Source organism: Erythrolamprus reginae, chromosome 9 (assembly GCF_031021105.1).
Source record: "Erythrolamprus reginae isolate rEryReg1 chromosome 9, rEryReg1.hap1, whole genome shotgun sequence".
In the NCBI taxonomy this organism is placed as follows: domain Eukaryota; kingdom Metazoa; phylum Chordata; class Lepidosauria; order Squamata; family Dipsadidae; genus Erythrolamprus; species Erythrolamprus reginae.
The window spans coordinates 20,024,158-20,045,919 of NC_091958.1; the positions used below are offsets into that span (position 1 = coordinate 20,024,158).

Consider the following 21,762-nt stretch of genomic DNA (forward strand, 5'->3'; position numbering starts at 1 on the left):
CGGGATGGGGCTCCTCCGGAGGGGCGCACGGGGGCTCAGGAGGAGCCCCATCCCGGGCGGAGCAGCCTGAGGGATCTGGTGCAGCGCTGCCTCCTCCCGCGCCCCGTCCCCGCTCGGCAATCGGCCCGGCGGCAATACCCCCCGTGTTTCCCTGAAAGTAAGACATATGTCTTACTTTCGGGGTATGGCTTATATTAGCCAACCCCCCTGAAACCCCCCATATGTCTTACAATCGGGGGGGTCTTACTATCGGGGAAACACGGTAGCTATCATCTAGCTATCATCTATATCCTAACTATATTCCTATTTATTTATTTATTTTATTCATTCATTCATTCATTCATTCATTCATTCATTCATTTGTATGCTGCCCCTCTCCGTAGACTCGGGGTGGCTGACAACAGTAATAACACAATATATAACAAATCTAATGCTCAAAAGTCACTAAAAAACCCCTTATTAAAAAGAAAACATACACACAAACATGCCATTCATAAACTGTATAGGCCCGGGGGAGATGTCTCAGTTCCCCCATGCCTGACGGCAGAGGTGGGTTTTAAGAAGTTTACGAAAGACAAGGAGGGTGGGGGCAATTCTAATCTCCTGGGGTAGCTGGTTCCAGAGGGTTGGGCCCGCCACAGAAAAGGCTCTTCCCCTGGGTCCCGCCAGACGACCTTATTTAGTCGACGGGACCCGGAGAAGGCCAACTCTGTGGGACTTTATCGGTCGCTGGGATTCTGTTTATCATTCATCCACAGTATGTATGTATGCATGCATGAATGCATATCTCTCTCTCTCTCTCTCTCTCTCTCTCTCTCTCTCTCTCTCTCTCTCTCTCCTAACTCTATCATCTATTATCTATTAATCATTCATCCATAGATTTATCTACCTACCTACCTCTTATCTCTCTACAGTATCTTTCCCTGTCTTAACCATCTATGTCTGTCTGTCGGTCGGTCTGTTTATTTCCATATATGTGCCCCTCTCATTATATTTATCTGTTTGAGGCATGTTTGAAAACGCAGAGGAAATACATTCTCTAATTGTTATAATTCCAGGCAGAGACAAGCAGATTGCATTCTCAGTATATCCAACTAAAAGAACCTATTTGTGTAGAAATTGCTATGCACCATACTGATTTCTACATTTGTGTTCTCATAAGAAGAATCTAGATGGATCATAACCTGCCTCATTTCTATTGTGGCATCCTAGATGGAAATCACTACAGGTAATGCAAGTGCCTCATTTCACCTTCTGCCTATATATAATTGCAGTAACATCTCCCTATTATGCCGGTCTATGAATTTCAGTGATATTGACTCTATTGTCTGCACAAGATGGCATATGATAACTTGCTTCTGAGTAAATATGAAGATGATTGTGTTGTTGTTTTCTTCTTCAACAACTTTTTGTTTTATGCTCTTTTTACACTTTATGCCATTTTTTCAATTTTATGTACGGAACCATTCTCCTTGAGTCTCGGGGGGAAATAATTAATAATAATAATTTATAATAATAATAATTTATTAGATTTGTATGCCGCCCCTCTCCGAAGACTCGGGGCGGCTCACAACAATGATAAAAACAATATTATACTGGCACAAATCTAATATTAAAAATAACTAAAAACCCTATCATAATTAAAAACCAAACAGCACATACATACCAAACATAAATTATAATAAGCCTGGGGGAAAGGTGTCTCAAATCCCCCATGCCTGGCGGTATAGGCGGGTCTTAAGTAGTTTACGGAAGACAAGGAGAGTGGGAGCAGTTCTAATCTCCGGGGGGAGTTGATTCCAGAGGGCCGGGGCCGCCACAGAGAAGGCTCTTCCCCTGGGTCCCACCAGACGACATTGTTTAGTTGACGGGACCCGGAGAAGGCCAACTCTGTGGGACCTTATCGGCCGCTGGGATTCGTGCGGTAGCAGGCTGTTCCGGAGGTACTCTGGTCCAATGCCATCTGGGCTTTAAAAATACAAATATTTTACTCAGTGGTTTAAAAGACAAAGCCTGTTGATCAACTAAAAAGCCAATCTAAAATTTGCATCCATACATTCTGATATTATTACTTTTGTGTTTTCCAAGAGGAGGACCACACCCTACAATGCCCACGTCTTCACAACGATTTGTCCTGGCAGCTGAAGTCAGGTAGATATCTAGAGGGCTTTCTCTCTGCAAGCTTGTCAAATCTGCACAGCCAGAGAGAGAATTAATTGTCTGAGATAGCGATATGGAAAATTTGTTAGTGGCTTATGTTCCCTTGAAATATTAGATGACAATGCTTTTAATATGTGTTCAAAAATTCATAAGCAGTTACATTGAAAAATGGGATGTGTCTGACTAAAATTTTGTACCTTGGAAAGATAGGCGAATATCCTTCCTGTTACAAAACCATCTCCCCTTCAAAATCCTGTGCTTTGTTGTTGTTTTGTTTAAATTGTATTTACAGTACACTTAGTCCTTGTTTAGTGACTGTTTTATTTCACGACCACTCACCATTATAGCGGGCCTGAAAAACATAACTTTGTGAACTGTTCATGCCATTTATGACCTTAAGCAAAGAAAAGCAGAAGTAAAATCTTAAGGACGGCCAAGGTTTTAAAAAGTCTCCCATTTTGTTTAATGACAAAGTTATTGGCTCCAGTTGAAGCTGCCAAACGAGGACTTCTGAGTACAGAAGTACAGTAGTACCTCTAGATACGAGCTGCTCCACATGCGAGTATTCCAAGTTACGAGCCACGAGGGGAGAGAAATTTCTGTTCCAGACCCGAGCTCAAATTCGGTATACGAGCCGAGCGTCCACTCGGTGGTGCAAGAATCCTTGCTTCTGGGTATCTCGGAGGGGAAAAACAAAGTCTAAAGCCATTTGTTCCAGATACGAGTTGTTCGACATACAAGCTCCCTTCTGGAATGAATTAAACTCATATCTAGAGGTACTACTGTACATTTCTATTATTGCCACTATACTGTATCTGTTAAATATTCCATTCATCTGAAATTACCCTTTAAAAGTGTGTTCTGGGATCTATGTTCAGAAACACATGGAATTCCACATTCAGAGTCTTCAGCTCTACATTTCCGTCTCTGTAATGAAATCATTGTAATGGAAAATCTTGAAAATCCGTTCTTATCTTTCCTCCTCCTTCCTTGCTCTTGGATATATCTAATGGACTGACCAGTTGTGATGCTGGTGTTGGCTGATTTAATGGATATCAATAGAAGAGAATATTTGTAGTTCAGGGTTGAATTGAGGGCTTCTTGTTTCTCTCTCAACCTTGCCACAGTTGTTAAGCGAATTACAACAGTACTTTCGTTAACAACATGGTTGTTAAGTGAATGTGGCTTCCTCATTGATTTTGCTCGTCAGAAGTTCGCAAAAGGTGACCCTGAATATGAGTCAGTTACTAAGCATCTGAATTGTGACCCCATGACCATGGGGATTTCGCAACAGTCGGAAGCAGTATAGTGATACCTCTACTTAAGAACGCCTCTACTTAAGAACTTTTCTAGATAAGAACTGGGTGTTCAATATTTTTTGCCTCTTCTTAAGAACCATTTTCTACTTAAGAACCCAAGCCCGGAAAAATTTCCCAGGAAATTTGAGAGCGGCACAAAGGCCCGGCCAGTTTCCTGCCATTTCCCCTTTAATCCCGATCATCTCGGGCTTTTCTGGGCTGCCAGAGGAGCCTTTCGGTGGTGCTTAAAGAGGCTTTAGCAGCCCAGAATGAATGGAGCATTTTTCTTTCTCTGGGCACTTGGAGAGGGAATAAACCTCTGCCAGCACCCAGAGAAAGAAATACTCCCTTCACTCTGAGCAGCCCAGAGAGAACGGAGTGTTTTCCTTTCTCTAGGCGCTGCCTCTGAGTCCCTCTTTTTTAAAAAAAAAAATCTTAAAGTTTTGGATTTTTTTTATTCCTCTCAACTCACCTTCCTTCAGCAGTGACTGTCCTCCTCTTCCTCCTCCTCCTCCCACCCAAATTCCGAGCTTTTATTTCTTTCCTAATGGGTTTGCACACATTATTTGCTTTTACATTGATTCCTATGGGAAAAATTGCTTCTACTTAAGAACATTTCTACTTAAGAACCTGGTCACGGAACGAATTAAGTTCTTAAGTAGAGGTGCCACTCTATTGGGTTCTTACTGGTGTGTTTCATGCCATCGCACCGGTAGTGAAATGGAGCTGCAAGCGCAGCTGTGGGTGACTGGCAGGTGGGCGCCTGCATGAGATTTGGCTCCTACACATGCACAGGAAGCCAAATCTCGCGTGAGGATGCTCTCACACATGAGATTTCACCGATTTTCCGTACAGCAAAAAAAATATGCAAAAATTGGCAAAATCTTGTAGGGCGCATATCCTCACACAAGATTTGGCTTCCTGCACATGTGCAGAAGCCACATTTTGCATGGGTGCACATGTTCACCAGTTCCCCCAGAGCTGCATGCACCATTGCACCGGTAGCGGCGGCGACAAGGAACACCTCCCTTGTTGTAAGCATGAAAAATAGTCATGACACATATTTTCAGTGCTATTGTAATGTTTGAAAGGTCACTAAACGAATGATTGTGAATCGAGGACTGCCTGTTAATGTTCCCCCATATCCACCCAAACGAGAGTGAAATGAAATAATTCATAACTGTTGTCTTTACTGGAACTCCCATTCTGTATAGTGGGTAGTGATGTCAGGCCAGGCATGGATTTATTCATTGTAGTGGTATCCCATTTATATATCATTTATATGAGCCGGGGTGGCGCAGCAGGTTGAGTGCTGTACTGCAGGCCACTGAAGCTGACTGTAGATCTGCAGGTCAGCAGTTCAAATCTCATCACTGGCTCAAGGTTGACTCAGCCTTCTATCCTTCCAAGGTGGGTAAAATGAGGACCTGGATTGTGGGGGCAATATATTGGCTCTGTTCAAAAGTGCTATTGCTAACATGTTGTAAGCCTCCCTGAGTCTAAGGAGAAGGGCGGCATAAAATTCAAACAAACAAACAAACAAATAAATAAAAAAAATAAAAAAATAACACTTCCTAGATCTGAATGAATGAAATATTCTCATTGAATATTTATTTGCACAACTATTCCATTTGCACAACAGCATTTGAAATTGATTGTCAATCAATGTTGCTTTCTAAGTGGACAGTTTGATTTCACAGCAGTTTGATTTACTTTTCTGTTTTTTAAAGTGTTCCCTTTATTTTTTTGAGCAATGTAATATTCTTTAGAGATTGCTAGATTCTAATCCCAAGGATGCATCCCCATCGTGTAGAATGCCTGGAGATGTTAGCCATACTTGAAAACACTCAAATTCTCTTCCTCTCTACTCTGGTTATCTCATTGCCGATCCGAGGCTTCAAATAGGATGTACCAATTTCCTAAACAACAACAGCAGACACGTGCAGCTGGATTCATTCCAGCTATGACATCTGTAACCACTTGGGGCGAGCTGCCGCGATGTGATCTTTCAAGAAAGCTGCATGTTCAAATTAGCCAACAAACATACTGGATGAGAAGATAATGAGCAGCCTTAGCAGCTCTTAGTGATAAAGGATTATGCTCGTGAAGAAAGGTTGCTCTTTTTAAGGACAAGTGCAAAATGCACATCCAACGTGGCTTGGAAAACACTTTGTTCAGTGAACGGTGTAAATTTGCCCTGTGCATTCTTCACCTGATTCAAATCTCTGTAATACTGTAACTTTAGAAGCTGATTAATTTGCTGTAGCTTAATTGGTAAGAGAGGTGTGTGTTTAACCAGACATGCTTTAAAGCTTATGCAAGTAGTCCTAAACGTACAACTACAACAGAAACCCCAACAGTTCTGTTATTAAGTGAGATATTTGTTATAATCTACGGAGAGGAGCGGCATACAAATCCAATAAATAATAATAATAATAATAATAATAATAATTATTATTATTATTATTATTATTATTATTATTATTATTATTATTATATGAGTTTTGCCCCATTTTACAACCTTGCTTGCCACAGTTGTTAAATGAATCACTGCGGTTCATAAGTTAATAACCTGGTTGTTAGGTGCATCTGACTTCCTTATTGTCATAAATCATAAGATGTCATTAGATGCAACGTGGTCTTTCAAGAAAGCTGTCGTAAGATCCCGTGAAGTGTTAATACCACTTTATAAGGCCTTGGTGAGGCCACACTTGGAGTCCTAGTGGACAACCATTTAAATATGAGCTGTGTGCAGCAGTTGCCAAAAAAGCCAACACAGTTCTAGCCTGCATTACAGTAATAGAGGGATAGAATCAAGATCACGTGAAGTGTTAATACCACTCTATAAGGCCTTGGTAAGGCCATACTTGGAATACTGCATTCAGTTTTGGTTGCCATGATGCAAAAAGGATGCTGAGACTCTAGAAAAAGTGTAGAGAAGAGCAACAAAGATGATTAGTGGACTGGAGGCTAAAACATATGAAGAACGGTCGCAGGAACTGGGCATGACTAGTCTAATGAAAGGATAGGATGAGAGGAGACATGATAGCAGTGTTCCAGGGGTTGCCACAAAGAAGAAGGAGTCAACCTATTCTCCAAAACACCTGAGGGTAGAGCAAGAAACAATGGGTGGAAGCTGAACAAGGAGAGAAGTAACTTAGAACTAAGGAGAAATTTCCTGACAGTCAGAACGGTTGATCAGTGGAACTGCTTGCCTCCAAAAGGTTTTTAAGCAGATGTTGGATAACCATCTGTCTGAAGTAGTGTAGGGTTTCCTGCCTAAGCAGGGGGTTGAACTAGAAGACCTCCAATAATAACAACAACAACAACAACAACAACAACAATAATAATAATACTTTATTAGATTTGTATGCTGCCCCTCTCCGAAGACTCAGGGCGGATCACAACAGGTCCCTTCCAACTCTGTATTTGTTGTCGTTGTTGTTGAGTATGAAACACCTGGATTTTGATCACATGATCATGGGGATGCTTCAAAAATCATCTGTGCAAAATATTTTAAGTATCATCTTAACTTTGAATGGTCACTAAATGAACTGTTGTAAGTAAAGGGCTATCTATACTGATAGAGGACATGGATGGCACAAAAACCCATCTTTGCTAGACTGTAAAAATTAGAAACCCCCCCCCCCCCCCCTTTCTTGATGGGAAAGAGTTCAGGACCTGGCTTCCACAGCTAACATTGGAACATCATCTTTCGGCTGTGGCGAGGAGGGAGTTTGCCCAGGTTCGCCTGGTGCACCAGTTGCGGCCCTATCTGGACAGGAAGTCATTGCTCACAGTCGCTCTGGCCCTCATCACCTTGAGGTTCGACTACTGCAACGCTTTCTACAAGGGGCTACCTTTGAAAAGTGTTTGGAAACTTCAGATCATGCAGAATGCAGCCGCTATCATGGGGTTTCCTAGGTGTGTTTGTTTGTGAGTATGCACATGCATGAGTTGGCTATAGTAAAATAACATGGCTCTACTCCTACAATGCGGACTGCAAATAATAATTGTAAATATTCAATAAATAATCATTGTCTATGGGGATTTTCCCTCACATCGAAGGAAGAATCCAGGATGGGTTGAATTTTCTGAGGATCCACCTCCCTGATGACTTTCCCCAATCATTCAATCCAGTCCTCCCTTTGTTCTTTTGAGCATGGTTATCCCAAGAGTGTTTTTTCCCCAAAAAAATAATAATAACTGGAGGTTTTTTTCCTGTGAAAACATTTCACTTCTCCTCCAAGAAGCTTCTTCGGTTCTAACAGCAATGTGGAATGAAGGTGAATATACATGTCCCACAGGCGGGAGTTGCCGCTACTGCTGCTACCAGTGCAGTGCACATGCAGCTTCAGGTCTCTGGCATGGGTGTGTGCGCATCCCAGCGAAATTTTGCTTCTGCACATGTGCAGAAGCAAATAAATCATTGAAATATCTCATGCACGCACATCCCCCCCAGGATTTTGCTTCCTGCGCATGTGCAGAAGTAAAATCTCGCTGGGACATGCATGAGCACATGCCAGAGACTCAAAACTGTGCACGCAGCTCCTGTTCTACTACAGGTGTGGCGTCTTCATCTGTATAGGTAGGAAACCGCTACTGGTGTCCCAGGATAATATTGCAGGATCCCATCTGTCACTGGGACCAGGGGTTTTGTCTTCCGAGCTTTGGGATTCGTGTGGAGCCTATCCTCAGAGAACTTATGAGAATGGGCTCCAGAAAAAGTCCGAAAGCTCGGAAGAAGCAATCTCTGGTCCCGGTGACTGACCCATATTGGATCCGGCAATAATCTGGAAACCCATTGGCATCCAATGAAACCTCTATAGAAGTGGACCGTGTGCGCACACAATGAGTTTGCATAAACAAACCATATTTGGAAAAATCCTGGGTGTGGGTGGAGCCTCCCACCACCGCTGCTACTGGGTCGTAGAGCCAGGCTGACCCAGGAGCAAACCACCACTGAAATGGACCCATAAATGAATCTAGCAATTCCGTTGCTAGATTGTGTAAGCCGCCCCGAATCCTCGGGGAGAGGCAGCATATAGATCCAATTAAATCAATGAAATAAATAACTTAACTCAAGGGTTTGCTGCCTCTTGCAAACCAGCTGAAATATCAGACTGCAGGACCACCAATGCAACACCCACCCATCCCAACCCCTGACCTGCTCAATATTCTGGTCACACGTGCACACAAACATTAACCCCGCAACTCTGGATTTTGCCTGATAGTAATAATAGATAAGCCCTGGAAATTAAATTGACACCTTCTGTTGTTTTTTTCCCCTCCCCAAAGACGGTTCGTTTTGTGCAAGCTCATTTTTGTAACGTTTTGTCCCCGCGCCCATCCTGGAGCAGAGATTCCATCTTGGCAATTCTCCATTTTGTTCATTTTAAGCACGTTTTCCACTAAAGTGCTCTACTTCAAAACTATTCTCAATTCAATTTGAATGGAGATGTTTTTGTGTTTGGATAATTTACATATAAAAGCTTTACTGTGTGTTTTATAAAATGACTGGGTGCAGAGAACAACTATTTCAGTTCTGCAATATTGTGGGGTTTTTTCCCTGCCACCCAAGTGACTCTCTCTCTCTCTCTCTTTCTCTCTTTCTCTCTTTCTCTCTCTTATTCTCCTTTCCTCTCTCTCTCCCTCTTCCCATTCCCTTTGCTAAGAAGCTATTCTCCACACCCATCCTAATTCTAAATTGTTAGTGACTGAAAGCAGATATGTATCCCCCACCCCACCGAACTCTACTAACAGGTTTCTAAACCTACTGCGATTTGACTGCAATATATGAAGATTAAAAATTGTGTTTCCATTACGAAAGTAATTTGAGGGTGACAGGTATTCCAGATGTGCTGAGGTTCCACGACTATCTGCTTTAAAGCATGACAGCTGATGGCGAATTTCCTCCCTCTGCCTCATACTAAACGTTTACTCCGACTCTTCTTTTCCCCCTCGTGGCTCTGCGGAAAGCAAATTGCGTAGCATCTTGAGTGCCTCTCTTAGATGTGGAGCCCTGCGTCTCAAATGCTTTTTTTTCTAGGAGAAACTTTGTGTATTAATTCAGAGACTGACTGGATCTCTGTGAAAATATAATTGCATCCTGTGTTTTTACTATCGCCATTTATTTTGACATGTCGGCTAGAGAATCCTGAACTAGAACAATTTTTTTTTTATCCTAATGGGTGAGAAGCTTCTTGTTAGTGCAGATCAGGGGTGTCAAATTCGTGTTGTCATGGTGGCATCATGTGACATATCAAGACTTTTTTCTCTTTCGCTAAACGGGCGAAGGCATGGTCATTGCATGACACATCCGCCCACAGGCCGGGAGTTTGACAGCTCCGGTGTATATCATAGTTTGAAAACTTTTGGGTGTACAAATAAGGCTACACCCATATTTATTCAGAGGATTGCAGCAAATTAATTAGAGGGGATACCTGTGCATAGGAAAGAAATGTGTACTAGAATTGAGAGGCCAACTATTCATGAAAAGAGTAGAGAAAAGTATAACTTTGTGGATGGGGGCGAAGATTATGCAATAGTGACAAGTCAAATGAAGTCCATTTGAATTCAGAAGGAAGATAAACTTGTTCTTTCCCTGTTGTATATTTTGACAGTAAGGATAGTTGTGGACAGAAGACTTCAGACTCACAGATCAGAACATTGTCAGGCACAAAGGAACAGGAACCACATATTAGGTTCCAGTTAAGATTTATTGCTCAAGAATCTTAAGACAAGAATCTAGTCAACTAACTTTCAGCAGTAAATTGGCATTAGAGTCAATAGAATTCAGGAGAAATTGGGCTTGGACCATTTGTGGAAATGTAATGACTCTAATCTGGTGCCTCGTTTAACTCTGACCCCCTGCTCTGCCTGTACTTCTCCTACAAGTATACAAATATATGTACATGATTGGATATATATGAATGTGTTTGTGGATCAACAATTTTAACTTTCTGAGCTGCTAAGAGTATATTATTTTCCATTGTATTTTTGATTGGGCTTTTTAAATCCCAGAAAACAAGAATTATTGATTCTCCATTAGATATTTGGATATTACATGCAGGGTTTATTGGGTGAGGGGGAGATTAATTTTGTGCTCTTTTCTCACTGTATCCCAAATTTTGACATTGACACCTCACCTACAAAAAGATATTGACAAAATTGAACGGGTCCAAAGACGGGCTACAAGAATGGTGGAAGGTCTTAAGCATAAAACGTATCAGGAAAGACTTCATGAACTCAATCTGTATAGTCTGGAGGACAGAAGGAAAAGGGGGGACATGATCGAAACATTTAAATATGTTAAAGGGTTAAATAAGGTCCAGGAGGGAAGTGTTTTTAATAGGAAAGTGAACACAAGAACAAGGGGACACAATCTGAAGTTAGTTGGGGGAAAGATCAAAAGCAACATGAGAAAATATTATTTTACTGAAAAGGTAGTAGATCCTTGGAACAAACTTCTAGCAGAAGTGGTAGATAAATTCACAGTAACTGAATTTAAACATGCCTGGGATAAACTTATATCCGTCCTAAGATAAAATACAGAAAATAGTATAAGGGCAGACTAGATGGACCATGAGGTCTTTTTCTGCCATCAGACTTCTATGTTTCTATGTTTCTATTGGGATTACTGAATTGTTACTAATAAATATTTGGAAATTGCTATTCCAAAGGAGTGTATTTTTCTATTTCATTGGTTCCACTGAGACAATCAAGAAAGAAATACACATCGTATCTTAATCATTACACTTTCTCTTTTTCTTATTTTTTTAAATCTCCTCTTATATTTGCCACCATAATAGAATGGCCTCTTTTTGCAAACTGAGCCAAGTATTTTCTTTGATTTATGTATGTTCCACAAGGCTAGAGTCCGTCTGAAGTCTTCAGAATTTCTTCACCGGGGATTATAATTGTACTCCAATACAGTACCCCAGTCCAAGTCACTAATTCTATTGTCTTTTTTTGCTGACACAACACCTTGCCAGTGTGTTTTTAGGCGGTGCTAAAATGGATTAACAAAGGACTATCTTTTACTCAGGTTCATATTTTATTGGCTTGTCTTACCAATGCCTTCAATATTCATAATTCTGATTATAGAAAACTTTAGTTTAGGATTGGAGCAAGCAGAAAGGCTACTGATTCAAGGTCACTGAAAATATCAAGTCTTAAAAGTTTTCTTAAGAGAAAAGCACCATGTGGTAAATTAAAAAAGGATGCGTAGATAGGAAGATAGGCAAGACAGAGAATGGGATACTTGTGTTTTAAATACAGTTGATTTTACTAGCTCTTTTTATGTTTATCTTCTCCTGTGCGCCTGTATTCGTATTATTGTTGTGTCCTTACAGTCTTTTAGTGGGGGTTGTAAATACGCTTTTTTTTCCACATTATTTCACTCCGTAGGTTTATATAAAAATCAAGCACTATTTATAGCGGAATTGCTGGAGCGTTTTTTTTTAGCTGGAAATGTTTTTAAATCAGCAAACTGGCAAATTCACAGTATTATGAAACTGTTCTTAGGTGGGGGGGTTTCCCCCCCTTCACAATCAGGAATGTTGATTTCCTCTTACTTGAATTACTTGAATCCATTATTCTTTGACTTACAGAAAACAGGTCTTGACCTTGGCCAGTTTCTATATGAAGAGACTTTTCAGTCTCTGATGATTTTTTACTCCTAGGCTAGGTCTGCTCGTGATCGAGCAGCAGAAGGACAAAATAAAGAGCAACAAAATTTGAGGAAACTGTCTTTCCCTAGCTCAAAAACAGTAGACCGGTGATTCTCAACCTGGAGGCCGCCTAAGACCATGGGAAAAGACAAATTTCCCCTGGTGTTAGGACTAAAGCTTCTATTCTGGCACCATGGAACATATTTTTACAATCTGACCAATCAGGCGTTTACAGTGGGGGCATCCCTCTGACCTTCCTGCCAATCATCTTAAAGCTCTGTTGGGACAATTGACGCTAGACTTATGGTTGGGGGTCACCACAACACGAGGAACCATATTAAGGGGTCGCGGCACTAGAAAGATTGAGAATCACTGTAAGTAGATGATCACTTAAACCTGAGTCAGCAGTGTGTACCAGAAAGCCAAAAAATACAACCCTTAGTTGTACAAAAAGAGACATAGAATCAAAATCACGTGAAGTATTAATATCGCTTTATAAAACCTCAGTAAAGCAATATCTGGAATACTGCATCCAGTTTTGATCACCACATTACAAAAATGATGTTGAGACTTTGGAAAAAGTGCAAAGAAGAGCAACTAAGATAAGTAAAAACCTGGAGACTAGAACATATGAAAAACGCTTGCAGGATTTGGGTTTGGATAGCCTAGAGAAAAGAAGGACTGGGGGGACATGATAGCAGCATTCCAGTATTTGAGAGTCTGCCACAAAGAGGAGGGGGTCAATTTATTTTCCAAAGCTCCAGAGGGCAAGATAAGAAACTAATCAAGGAGAGAAGCCACCTGGAATTTAGAATAAACTTCCTAAAAGTGAGGACAAATTAACCAGTGGAATAGCTTGCCTTCAGAAGTTGTGGGTGCTTCATCACTGGGGATTTTAAAGAAGAGACTGGACAGTCGCTTCTCTGAAATGGTATATGGCTTGAACAGGGGGCTAGACTAGATGACCTCCAAGCTCCCTTCCAGCTCCATTCTGATTTATTTGATTGATTCTACTTTGGGAATCTTGATCAACTTTGCAAATTGACAAAATCAGCATCAATTATGCTGAGCTGCTATCTTAATTCCCTACAATGCTTTTGAGTTATATTAAGACTAGATAGCACTAAAGTTACTAAAATGGGGATTCTCAGTGATCCCGAACTCATCATTTGTGCAAGGCGATAGTGATATTCTAGAAGCTACCTGGAGGGTATTATATAGTGTGGCTTGATAGCTCACACTTAGAATATAATGTCAAGTTCTCCAAGTTGTAGCCTCGCCACCTCCTTATGAATTGAGACGTCTGTGGTTCATTCACCGTGGCGAAGGGAATGATTTAAACTGCTCAGCCAACCAATATACTCATTGGATTAAAAATACAATAAGTGCTGTGTAACATAACCTGTTCTCCTTCAAGGGCGTTTTGCCTTTTGTTTAGTTTTGCTTGTATTTTTCATGTAATGTTTAAGTGCCAGTCATGGCCCAAATCCTTTTCCTGTAAGTATAAAACATTAATTTAAATATTAATAATTTAGATCTGCTTTTTGCTGTATACATTTTCACTTCAAGATGTCATGGTTTTACTTCGCTTTGTCCTACTATTTGCTCTCATTAGGTCCGAGGGGTTATGTGTGCAGGCATTCTAGTGTTTACATATATAGATTTATTATAAATAAAAAAGCAAAACTAATCTTAGATCTGTTAAATCTTACTCCAGTTCTTAGGCTAATTAGCCGTATTGTCTCTCTTTTATTATATGAAAATCATGATGCACCTGGAAAATATGAAGCCTAAGTGTTTATGGCTCTCCTTCATATTTTCTTCAAATTACAAGAACCCTTTGAGGTGGATTTGATAATGAATAGTAGCTATCCAAGTGTCTCCTAGTGCAGTGTTTCCCAACCTTGGCAACTTGAAGATATCTGGACTTCAACTCCCAGAATTCCCCAGCCAGCATGTCCTAGTGCAGTGATTTTCAACCTTTTTTGAGCCGCGGCACACTTTTTACATTTACAAAATCCTGGGGCACACCACCAACCAAAATGACACAAAAAGACAGTAAATATTATTTATTTATTTATTTATTCAATTTTTATGCCCCCTTCTCCTTAGACTCAGGGCGGCTTACAACATGTTAGCAATAGCATTTTTTAACAGAGCCAGTATATTGCCCCCACAATCTGGGTCCTCATTTTACCCACCTCGGAAGGATGGAAGGCTGAGTCAACCTGGAGCTGGGGATGAGATTTTAACTGCTGACCTTCAGATCTACAGTATTTCTACATGTATTTATACATAGAACATACAATCCCATGTAACATCCCCTTATAAATACAGTCAATCATCAATCATCCCTCCTCAAATTTATACTACTGTCTCATTTCTGTCTCCCCCCCCCCCCTTATATGTCTGTGTGTGCTCAAACCATTTCCAAAACCAGGTGAGGGCTGGGGTTTTATTCTCTTTTATTCTTTTCAAAAACAGGTGAGGGCTGGGGTTTTTTTCTTATTATTTGGGTGCTTTTTACCATATGCTTCAAGAATCACCTCTCTCTCTCTCTTGTTTCTCTCTCCTCTCATTCTCTGCCTCAATCATTTTCTCATTTCTCCTCCCCTTTTTGTTCTCATTTCTCTCTCTCTCCTTTCTTCTTCCTATCTGTCTCTCTTGCTTTCTTTTTTTTTTTCTCTCTCTTGCTTTCTTTCAGTATCTCTTGCTATCTCTCTTTTTCTCTCTTGCTTTTCTTCTCTCGTGCTTTTTCTTGTTCTTTCTCTCTCTCTGTTGCTCTCTCTCATTCTCTTATTTTCTCTCTCTCTCTCTTTTCTTTCTCTCTCTCTGTTGCTCTCTCTCTTGTTCTCTCTTATTTTCTTTCTCTCTCTTGTTCTTTCTCTCTCTCATGCTTTCTCTCTCTTGTTCTTTCTCACTTTCTCTCTCTCTCTGTTGCTCTCTCTCGTTCTGTCTCTTCCTTTCTTCTCTGTGGAGGCCAGCGAAGGTTTCCCTTAGTTTGAATGTTCCGAGCAAGCAGCCCCTTTACTGACAGCCCGGGACGGGACTGTGAGAGGGGTGGGCGTTCCCACAGCGCTTGGAGCGGCTAGCGGCCGGATCGCCAGCGCCGCTGCAGCCACCGCTGTGGAAGAAGCCGCACCCCAAAAAAGCCGGAGAGAAGGAAGGATCGGGCAGGCGGGGACAGCCACAAGTGGAAGCCTCAGCCCTGGAGCCCCCTCGCGCCCATGGCTTCTCGTCGATGTCTCTGCCTGCCCGATCCGCGGGAGTGCTAATAGCGGCGGCGGCGGGAATAGCGGGGGGGCTCTTGCAAGTGGAAGCCTCAGCCCTGGAGCCCCCTCGCGCCCATGGCTTCTCGTCGATGTCTCTGCCTGCCTGATCCGTGGGAGTGCTAATAGCGGCGGCGGGCAGGAGCCCCCACCCCGCTATTCCCGCCGCCGCTATTAGCACTCCCGCGGATCGGGCAGGCAGAGACATCGACGAGAAGCCATGGGCGCGAGGGGGCTCCAGGGCTGAGGCTTCCACTTGCAGGAGCCCCCACCCTGCTATTCCCGCCGCCGCCACTATTAGCACTCCCGATGCCACAAGTGAAAGCCTCAGCCACTGCTATTGCCATCCCGCCGAGTCCCAAGCTCACCTGCTGCAAAGAAGGAAGGCACGAAGAAGAAAGGCGCGAAAATGAAGGTGTGAAGAAGCAAGCCGGGACACTCAACTTCCGGTTTGGAAGCGGAACTTCACGGCACACCTGACCTTGTTTCACGGCACACCAGTGTGCCGCGGCACAGCGGTTGGGAAACGCTGTCCTAGTGGACTGAATTTGAGTTTGAGCCCAGATCTTCCTTGCCATGGTGTATCTTGTTGTCTTTGAGGATACAGTGACTTGTGATAGCCACAAGGGTGTTTTTAGAATTTCTGCTATTCAGTTTCAGGATCAGCCACTAGCCCAATCAACAATTAAAGGTAACAAGTGTGAGAAAAGAGTTTGTGACTATTTCCAGCCAGAGTAAACCTCATAGGTGTAGATGGGCTAATAATTTGCTTTAGAAAGTGTTCTGTCGGGCTCTCTGGTAGAATCCTCCCAAAAATTCACAGGTACAAATTTCAGACACACACACGTTTGAAAATTCAAAACAATGTTCTTTATAATGAAAATTCACTTAAACTAAGCCCTCTTTTGGTATAGCAAAGAGCACTCGTCTCCAAAGAAACTGGTAATTTATACAAGTCCCTTATCAGTTCTGTGATACTTAGCTTGCAGCTATGAGGCAATTCACAGTCCTGGTTTAGTTTCCAAGCAGGGAAAAATCAGGACACAAAAGGTCAAAGTCAGTAAAGCAGTCACGAAACACAATGATCATTTAATCCTCCACAATGGCCAAACCCACAGGCTGCTATTTATAGCAGCCTCACTAATTACCACAGCCCCACCCAAACACAGGTGGCCTCATTTTCTTTGATAATAATCTCTCAGTTGTTGTTGCCTATGCATCGCTCTCTGCATGCATGGCTGTATCATTAACTCTTGTTCTGAATCCAAGGAGGAGCTAGATAATTGATCTCCTGCTGAGCTGTCTGCCACACTCTCCTCCTCCCTGTCACTCATGTCTTCTTGGTCAGAAGAGCCTTCATCAGCAGATTCCACCGGGGGCAAAACAGGCCTGCAGCATGTGGATGTCTCCCCCACATCCACAGTCCTTGGGGCAGGAGCTGGGCCAGAGCTAACCACAACAGAAAGTTTTGTGATTGGATCACAGCAGCTCCTCTGATAACGGATTTTGTGTCAGATGAGCAAGGTCCATCCAAGCATTGGAGGCCTGTGTGGTTATCGGAGGATTCAGACAGGGAGGGGGAAGGAGAGATAGTCGAGGCCCCTGCAATGCCTATGGAACCCCCTGCTAGGGCCTTGTCTGGGTCGGATGAGGAGGGGATGATTAATGATCCAATCCTGAATGTGCGTGCATGAAGGATTAGGGGGAGACAGGAACAGTTGCGCAGACGCAAGAGGAGATCTTGATCACAACCGAGAATAATAGGGAATTCTGCAGCATGAATAAAAGAGGAGGTTTGTGGGAGTGTTCTTTGCAGGAGTTATCATTCATGGTTTAACAAAGAAACAGATCTAGAGTTTTCTCTAAACCAACATCCCTGCTTCCTTGGAGAAACCCAGCCTTTGGACAATAGTTTGATGAAAGACTGTAGCGCTTGCAAAAAAGAGTGAGTACCCTTGCTTCAGCCCAGTTCGGAAACATTATTTACAAACCTTGGAGGGAGGGGGGTTGTTGGACATTTGTTATCAGCCTTGAAGATAACTCAGACTCTTTGGAAGTAAACAGACATTCTTTAGCCATAATTGCGGCTCTCAGCCAACCCGTTAAGGAAATATATTTTGATGTTTCTGAAACTCCAGTCGGTGTGTTTGATTTTGACTTTAATCACTGCTCAGCTGCCACTCTAGGCAGAACAGAAAGTAGATTCATATTGATTGTGGACTAGCATTTATTCATTCATTCATTCATTCTATTTGTATGCTGCCCAACTCCCTAAAGACTCTTGGCGTCTCACAGTTAAAAAGAGTCCGCGGAGAGGGGGGCATACAAATCTAAATAATAAATAAATAAAATAAATAAAATATCTAAAAAAGGAACAATTTAAAAAGACCATAATAAAACCATGCATATCTCTTATGGACGGATCTAGATGATGCATCATCTGATCAACATGTATGCATCATCAATAGCATGATGACAAGCACATTCTGTCTCCTTTCTAAGGTTTTGGAGAAATACGTCCTTCACTACAAAATGTCAGAAGGAAATGCTTATACCTTTTATCTGTTCTGTGCCAGCCCCGAGTTTTAAGATTCATGCTCATTTTGCAGAGGCCATTTAAGCCTGCTGGTATTAATTTATATCTGACGATCCAAGCCCTACCATTTTGCATTTCCCTTCCCAGCTCTCCATCTTCTTGGTACGCATTTAAAATAAACTTTTAGCTGTAAAGGGCACATTATGAACCTGACACTGTTGAATTAGGCAGAATACCCTGCTATAATTCATTCCTGCAAATCGTCTATGGCTGTTTTATTTTGCAAAAAAAAAAAGGCTGCCCAGAATGGCTCGTAGGCTGCGCAGTCCAGTAACAGGGAATCACATCTTTCTCCGTTTTTTACAGCACCTTTTTACACTTTGTGCAACGAGAGTGAGGTCACACGGGATGATTGGAGTGATAAGCAGAATTTATTTTCAGTTCATCACACTTGGAGAGCGAGTTTCAAATATAACTTTTATGATTATATACATGTTTTCTGAGAAGAGGGGAGGGGAGAGGAGAGAGCAAAGGAAAGAGAGGAAGAAGAGAGAAAGGAAAGAAGAAAATAGCAGGAGGGAGGGAGGGAGGAAAGAAGGAAAGAGGGAAGGAAGGGAGGGAGGGAGGGAGGGAGGTATTGTGGTTGGGTCGTAGCCAGGCCCTTTGATAACAGACTTTGAGCCAGATGAACCAGGTCTGTCTAGGCATGGTTGGCCTGTGTGGCTGTCAGCAATGTTCCCTCTAATTTTTTTTCGGTGTCTGCGGAAAAGTATAGTGTCTGAGCGACAGTCCCTTTGGGACTGGGAGGCATATAAATATAAATAGATAGATAGATAGATAGATAGATAGATAGATAGATAGATAGATAGATAGATAGATAGATAGATAGATAGATAAGAAAAAATTGCCTTCTTTTTTATTAAAAGAAATTAATAATAAAACAAAACAAAACTCTATTACTATTATTAATATCTTCTCCTCTTTTTCCATCCCTGTCTCCTCCCCCCTGTGTGTGTGTGTGTGTGTGTGTGTGAATTCTTGAACCATTTCCAATAACAGGTGAGCTATTGGAAATGGTTCAAGAGTTCACACACACACACACACAAACGGCTGGGGGTTTTTTTCTCTGTTATTATTTGGGTGCTTTTTACCATATGCTTTAAATCAAGAGTCATTTCTCTCTGTTTCTCTCTCCCCCTCTTGCTCTCTCTCTTTTTCTCACTTTCTCTCTCCCTCTCTTTCTATCTCTCTCCCCCTCTTGCTCTCTCTCTCTCTTTTTCTCACTTTCTCTCTCCCTCTCTTTCTATCTCTCCCCCCTTTCTTTCTCTCTCTCTTTCTCACTTACTTTCATTCTCTCCCTCTCTCTCTCTCTGTCAGCGAGGGGGCTGCGAGAGCGCTTTCTCTGAACGCTTCGGGAACGCCTGCCCTGCCTCTAATGCAGCCCCCTTGCTGAAAGTCCGGGACAAAAGCGCTCCCAGCGAAGGGGCTGCAAGAGGGGCGGGGCGGGCATTCCCGAAGCGCACGGAGAAAGCCCTCTCTCACAGCCCCCTGGCTGGGAGCGCTTTCGTCCTGAGGAGAAGCCGCAGCCACCACCGCTGCGGGAGAAGTCACGCCCCAAGGCAGGAGGCGGCGGAGGAGGATAGGGGGAAGATTGGGTGAGCAGGGGGCAGGGCCGAGAGGCCAGGGGCGTGAGGGGGCTGGAGGCACTGTGGGTAGGCAGGGGCGGCCGTGGCTCCCTTTCCTCCTACTGCCGGCACCTCCCCACCCCTGCCCCCCCACGGGCTGGCAGGGGGATGGGGAGCGTGCGCCCATAGAAAAGGGTGCGCGGGGGGGTATTTTGTGCGGGGAATGCTGGCTGTCAGAGGAGTCGGACAGTGAGGAGGAAGGAGTGATAGTGTGTGACGGTTCTACAGAAATTATAGAACCCCCAACTGGGGCTTTGTCTGGGTCTGATAAGAAGAGGAGGCGAGGGACCCTATCCTAGACACAAGAGTGAGAAGGATGTGGGGGAGGCAGGAGCAATTACACAGACTCAAAAAGAGGACTTGAGTACAGCTGTTCATAGGCTATAATCCTAGGGTGTATAAAAGGGGAGGAGATTGGGAGGTTCCCTTTGTAGAAAATCAACGTTTGATCCTTCGAAGGAAAAGGGTTTTTGCCTTTATGCAGTTCTGAATGATATAGTGTTAAGTCTGAGTAATTTTGCTTTGGAAACCTTGTTTTGAAATCTTGCTTATCAGCTCTCCTGCTCGCTTTGAACTTTGGCAGCAGAAGGACATTCCTTTGTTATAATTTGTGTTTTTCCGCAAACCTGATTGTACAGTAGACTATTTCCTTTCAACACCCTATGTCTGAGTCTTAATTGGAAGTTAATTGCTGATCATTTGCCGTGTAGGGAAGAACAGAAGGAAGGGGAAGGAAGGAAGGAAAGAAGGAAGGGAGGGAGGGAGGGAGGGACGGGGTGCATTACATCGATGAAAAGCGTACAATAATATATATGGTAAAGGTAAAGGTTCCCCTCACACATATGTACTTGTCATTCTCAACTCTAGGGAGTGGTGCTCATATCCATTGATTGATTGATTGATTGATTGATTGATTGATTGAATTTGTATGCCGCCCCTCTCCATAGACTCGGGGCGGCTAACAACAGTAACAAAAAACAGCATGTAAATCCAATACTAAAACAACTAAAAACCCTTATTGTAAAACCAAACATCCATACATGCAAACATACTACACATGAATTGTAAAGGCCTAGGGGGAAAGAATATCTCAGTTCCCCCATGCCTGATGGCAGAGGTGGGTTTTAAGGAGCTTACGAAAGGCAAGGAGGGTGGGGGCAATTCTAATCTCCAGGGGGGAGTTGGTTCCAGAGGGCCGGCGCCGCCACAAAGAAGGCTTTTCCCCTGGGCCCCGCCAAATGACATTGTTTTGTTGACGGGACCTGGAGGAGGCCCACTCTGTGGGACCTAACCGGTCGCTGGGATTCGTGCGGCATAAAGCGGTCTCGTAGAAAGTCAAAGAGCCAGCCGCTGTCAGAAGACATCTCCATGGTCATGTGGCCAGCATGATTAAATGCCAAAGGTGCACAGAACACTGTAACCTTCCCACCAAAGGTGGTCCCTATTTTTCTACTTGATTTTTTTACGTGCTTTCAAACTGCCAGGTTGGCAGAAGCTGAGACAAGTAACGGGAGCACACACCGCTACGAACACTAGGGATTCAAACCGCTGAACTGCCGATCTTCTGATCAACAAGCTCAGCGTCTTAGCCACTGAAACAGTGTTAGATTCGGAAGAAATGTTTATGAGGATTCAGATTATTTTGCTGACAAAGATAGATTGTCTCAGCATGTGTACTTTATTCCTTAACTTCTGGAATAAGCTGTGGGGAGAAGAGATATTATTTTATTTAGACATATTAATAAGCTACTAAAATTGTTTTTACCTATTGGCGTGAAGGAAGAAATTATTTCTTTTCATCTTTGTCTTTTTTTCACCTCCCTCCCTTTTTAAAAAATTTCTTGTATTTTTCTGCTTGTATTTTTTTGTAAGTTTGTATTGACTTTTATTCCCTCCATTTATCATTCTTAATAAAATTATTTTTATTAAAAAAAAATAGAATTAGATTGGACTTGGCACCCAAATCTTAATGCAAGCACTGTTAATGGAAAAACACCATCCATTGTGTCCAAGATCAGATGAGTAGCTAAAAGGAGACATAGAGCAGGCTGCTTGACCTTGATCTCTTCGCCAACAACTTTCGGTTTAAGCTTTCTGCATTTAGCATCTGCAACTGTCTAGCTGACCCGCGTTCCACTATTT

The 21,762-nt window shown here is 42.6% G+C and overlaps 1 protein-coding gene across 9 annotated transcripts in view; it reads left to right on the top strand.

Annotated features, from left to right (window-relative positions):
* The window catches only part of WWOX (WW domain containing oxidoreductase), a 760,885-nt gene that overhangs the window by 374,245 nt on the left and 364,878 nt on the right, over positions 1-21,762 (top strand). The window contains exon 9 of one of the 9 annotated variants that reach the window (XM_070760439.1): positions 10,082-10,099. The exons of the other annotated variants lie outside the window; for them this stretch is intronic. Within the exon in view, the coding sequence (XP_070616540.1) occupies positions 10,082-10,084 (3 nt within the window). The 3' untranslated portion in view covers positions 10,085-10,099. Of the gene's footprint in view, positions 1-10,081; positions 10,100-21,762 lie in introns of those variants that run through there. 9 annotated transcript variants of the gene reach the window in all.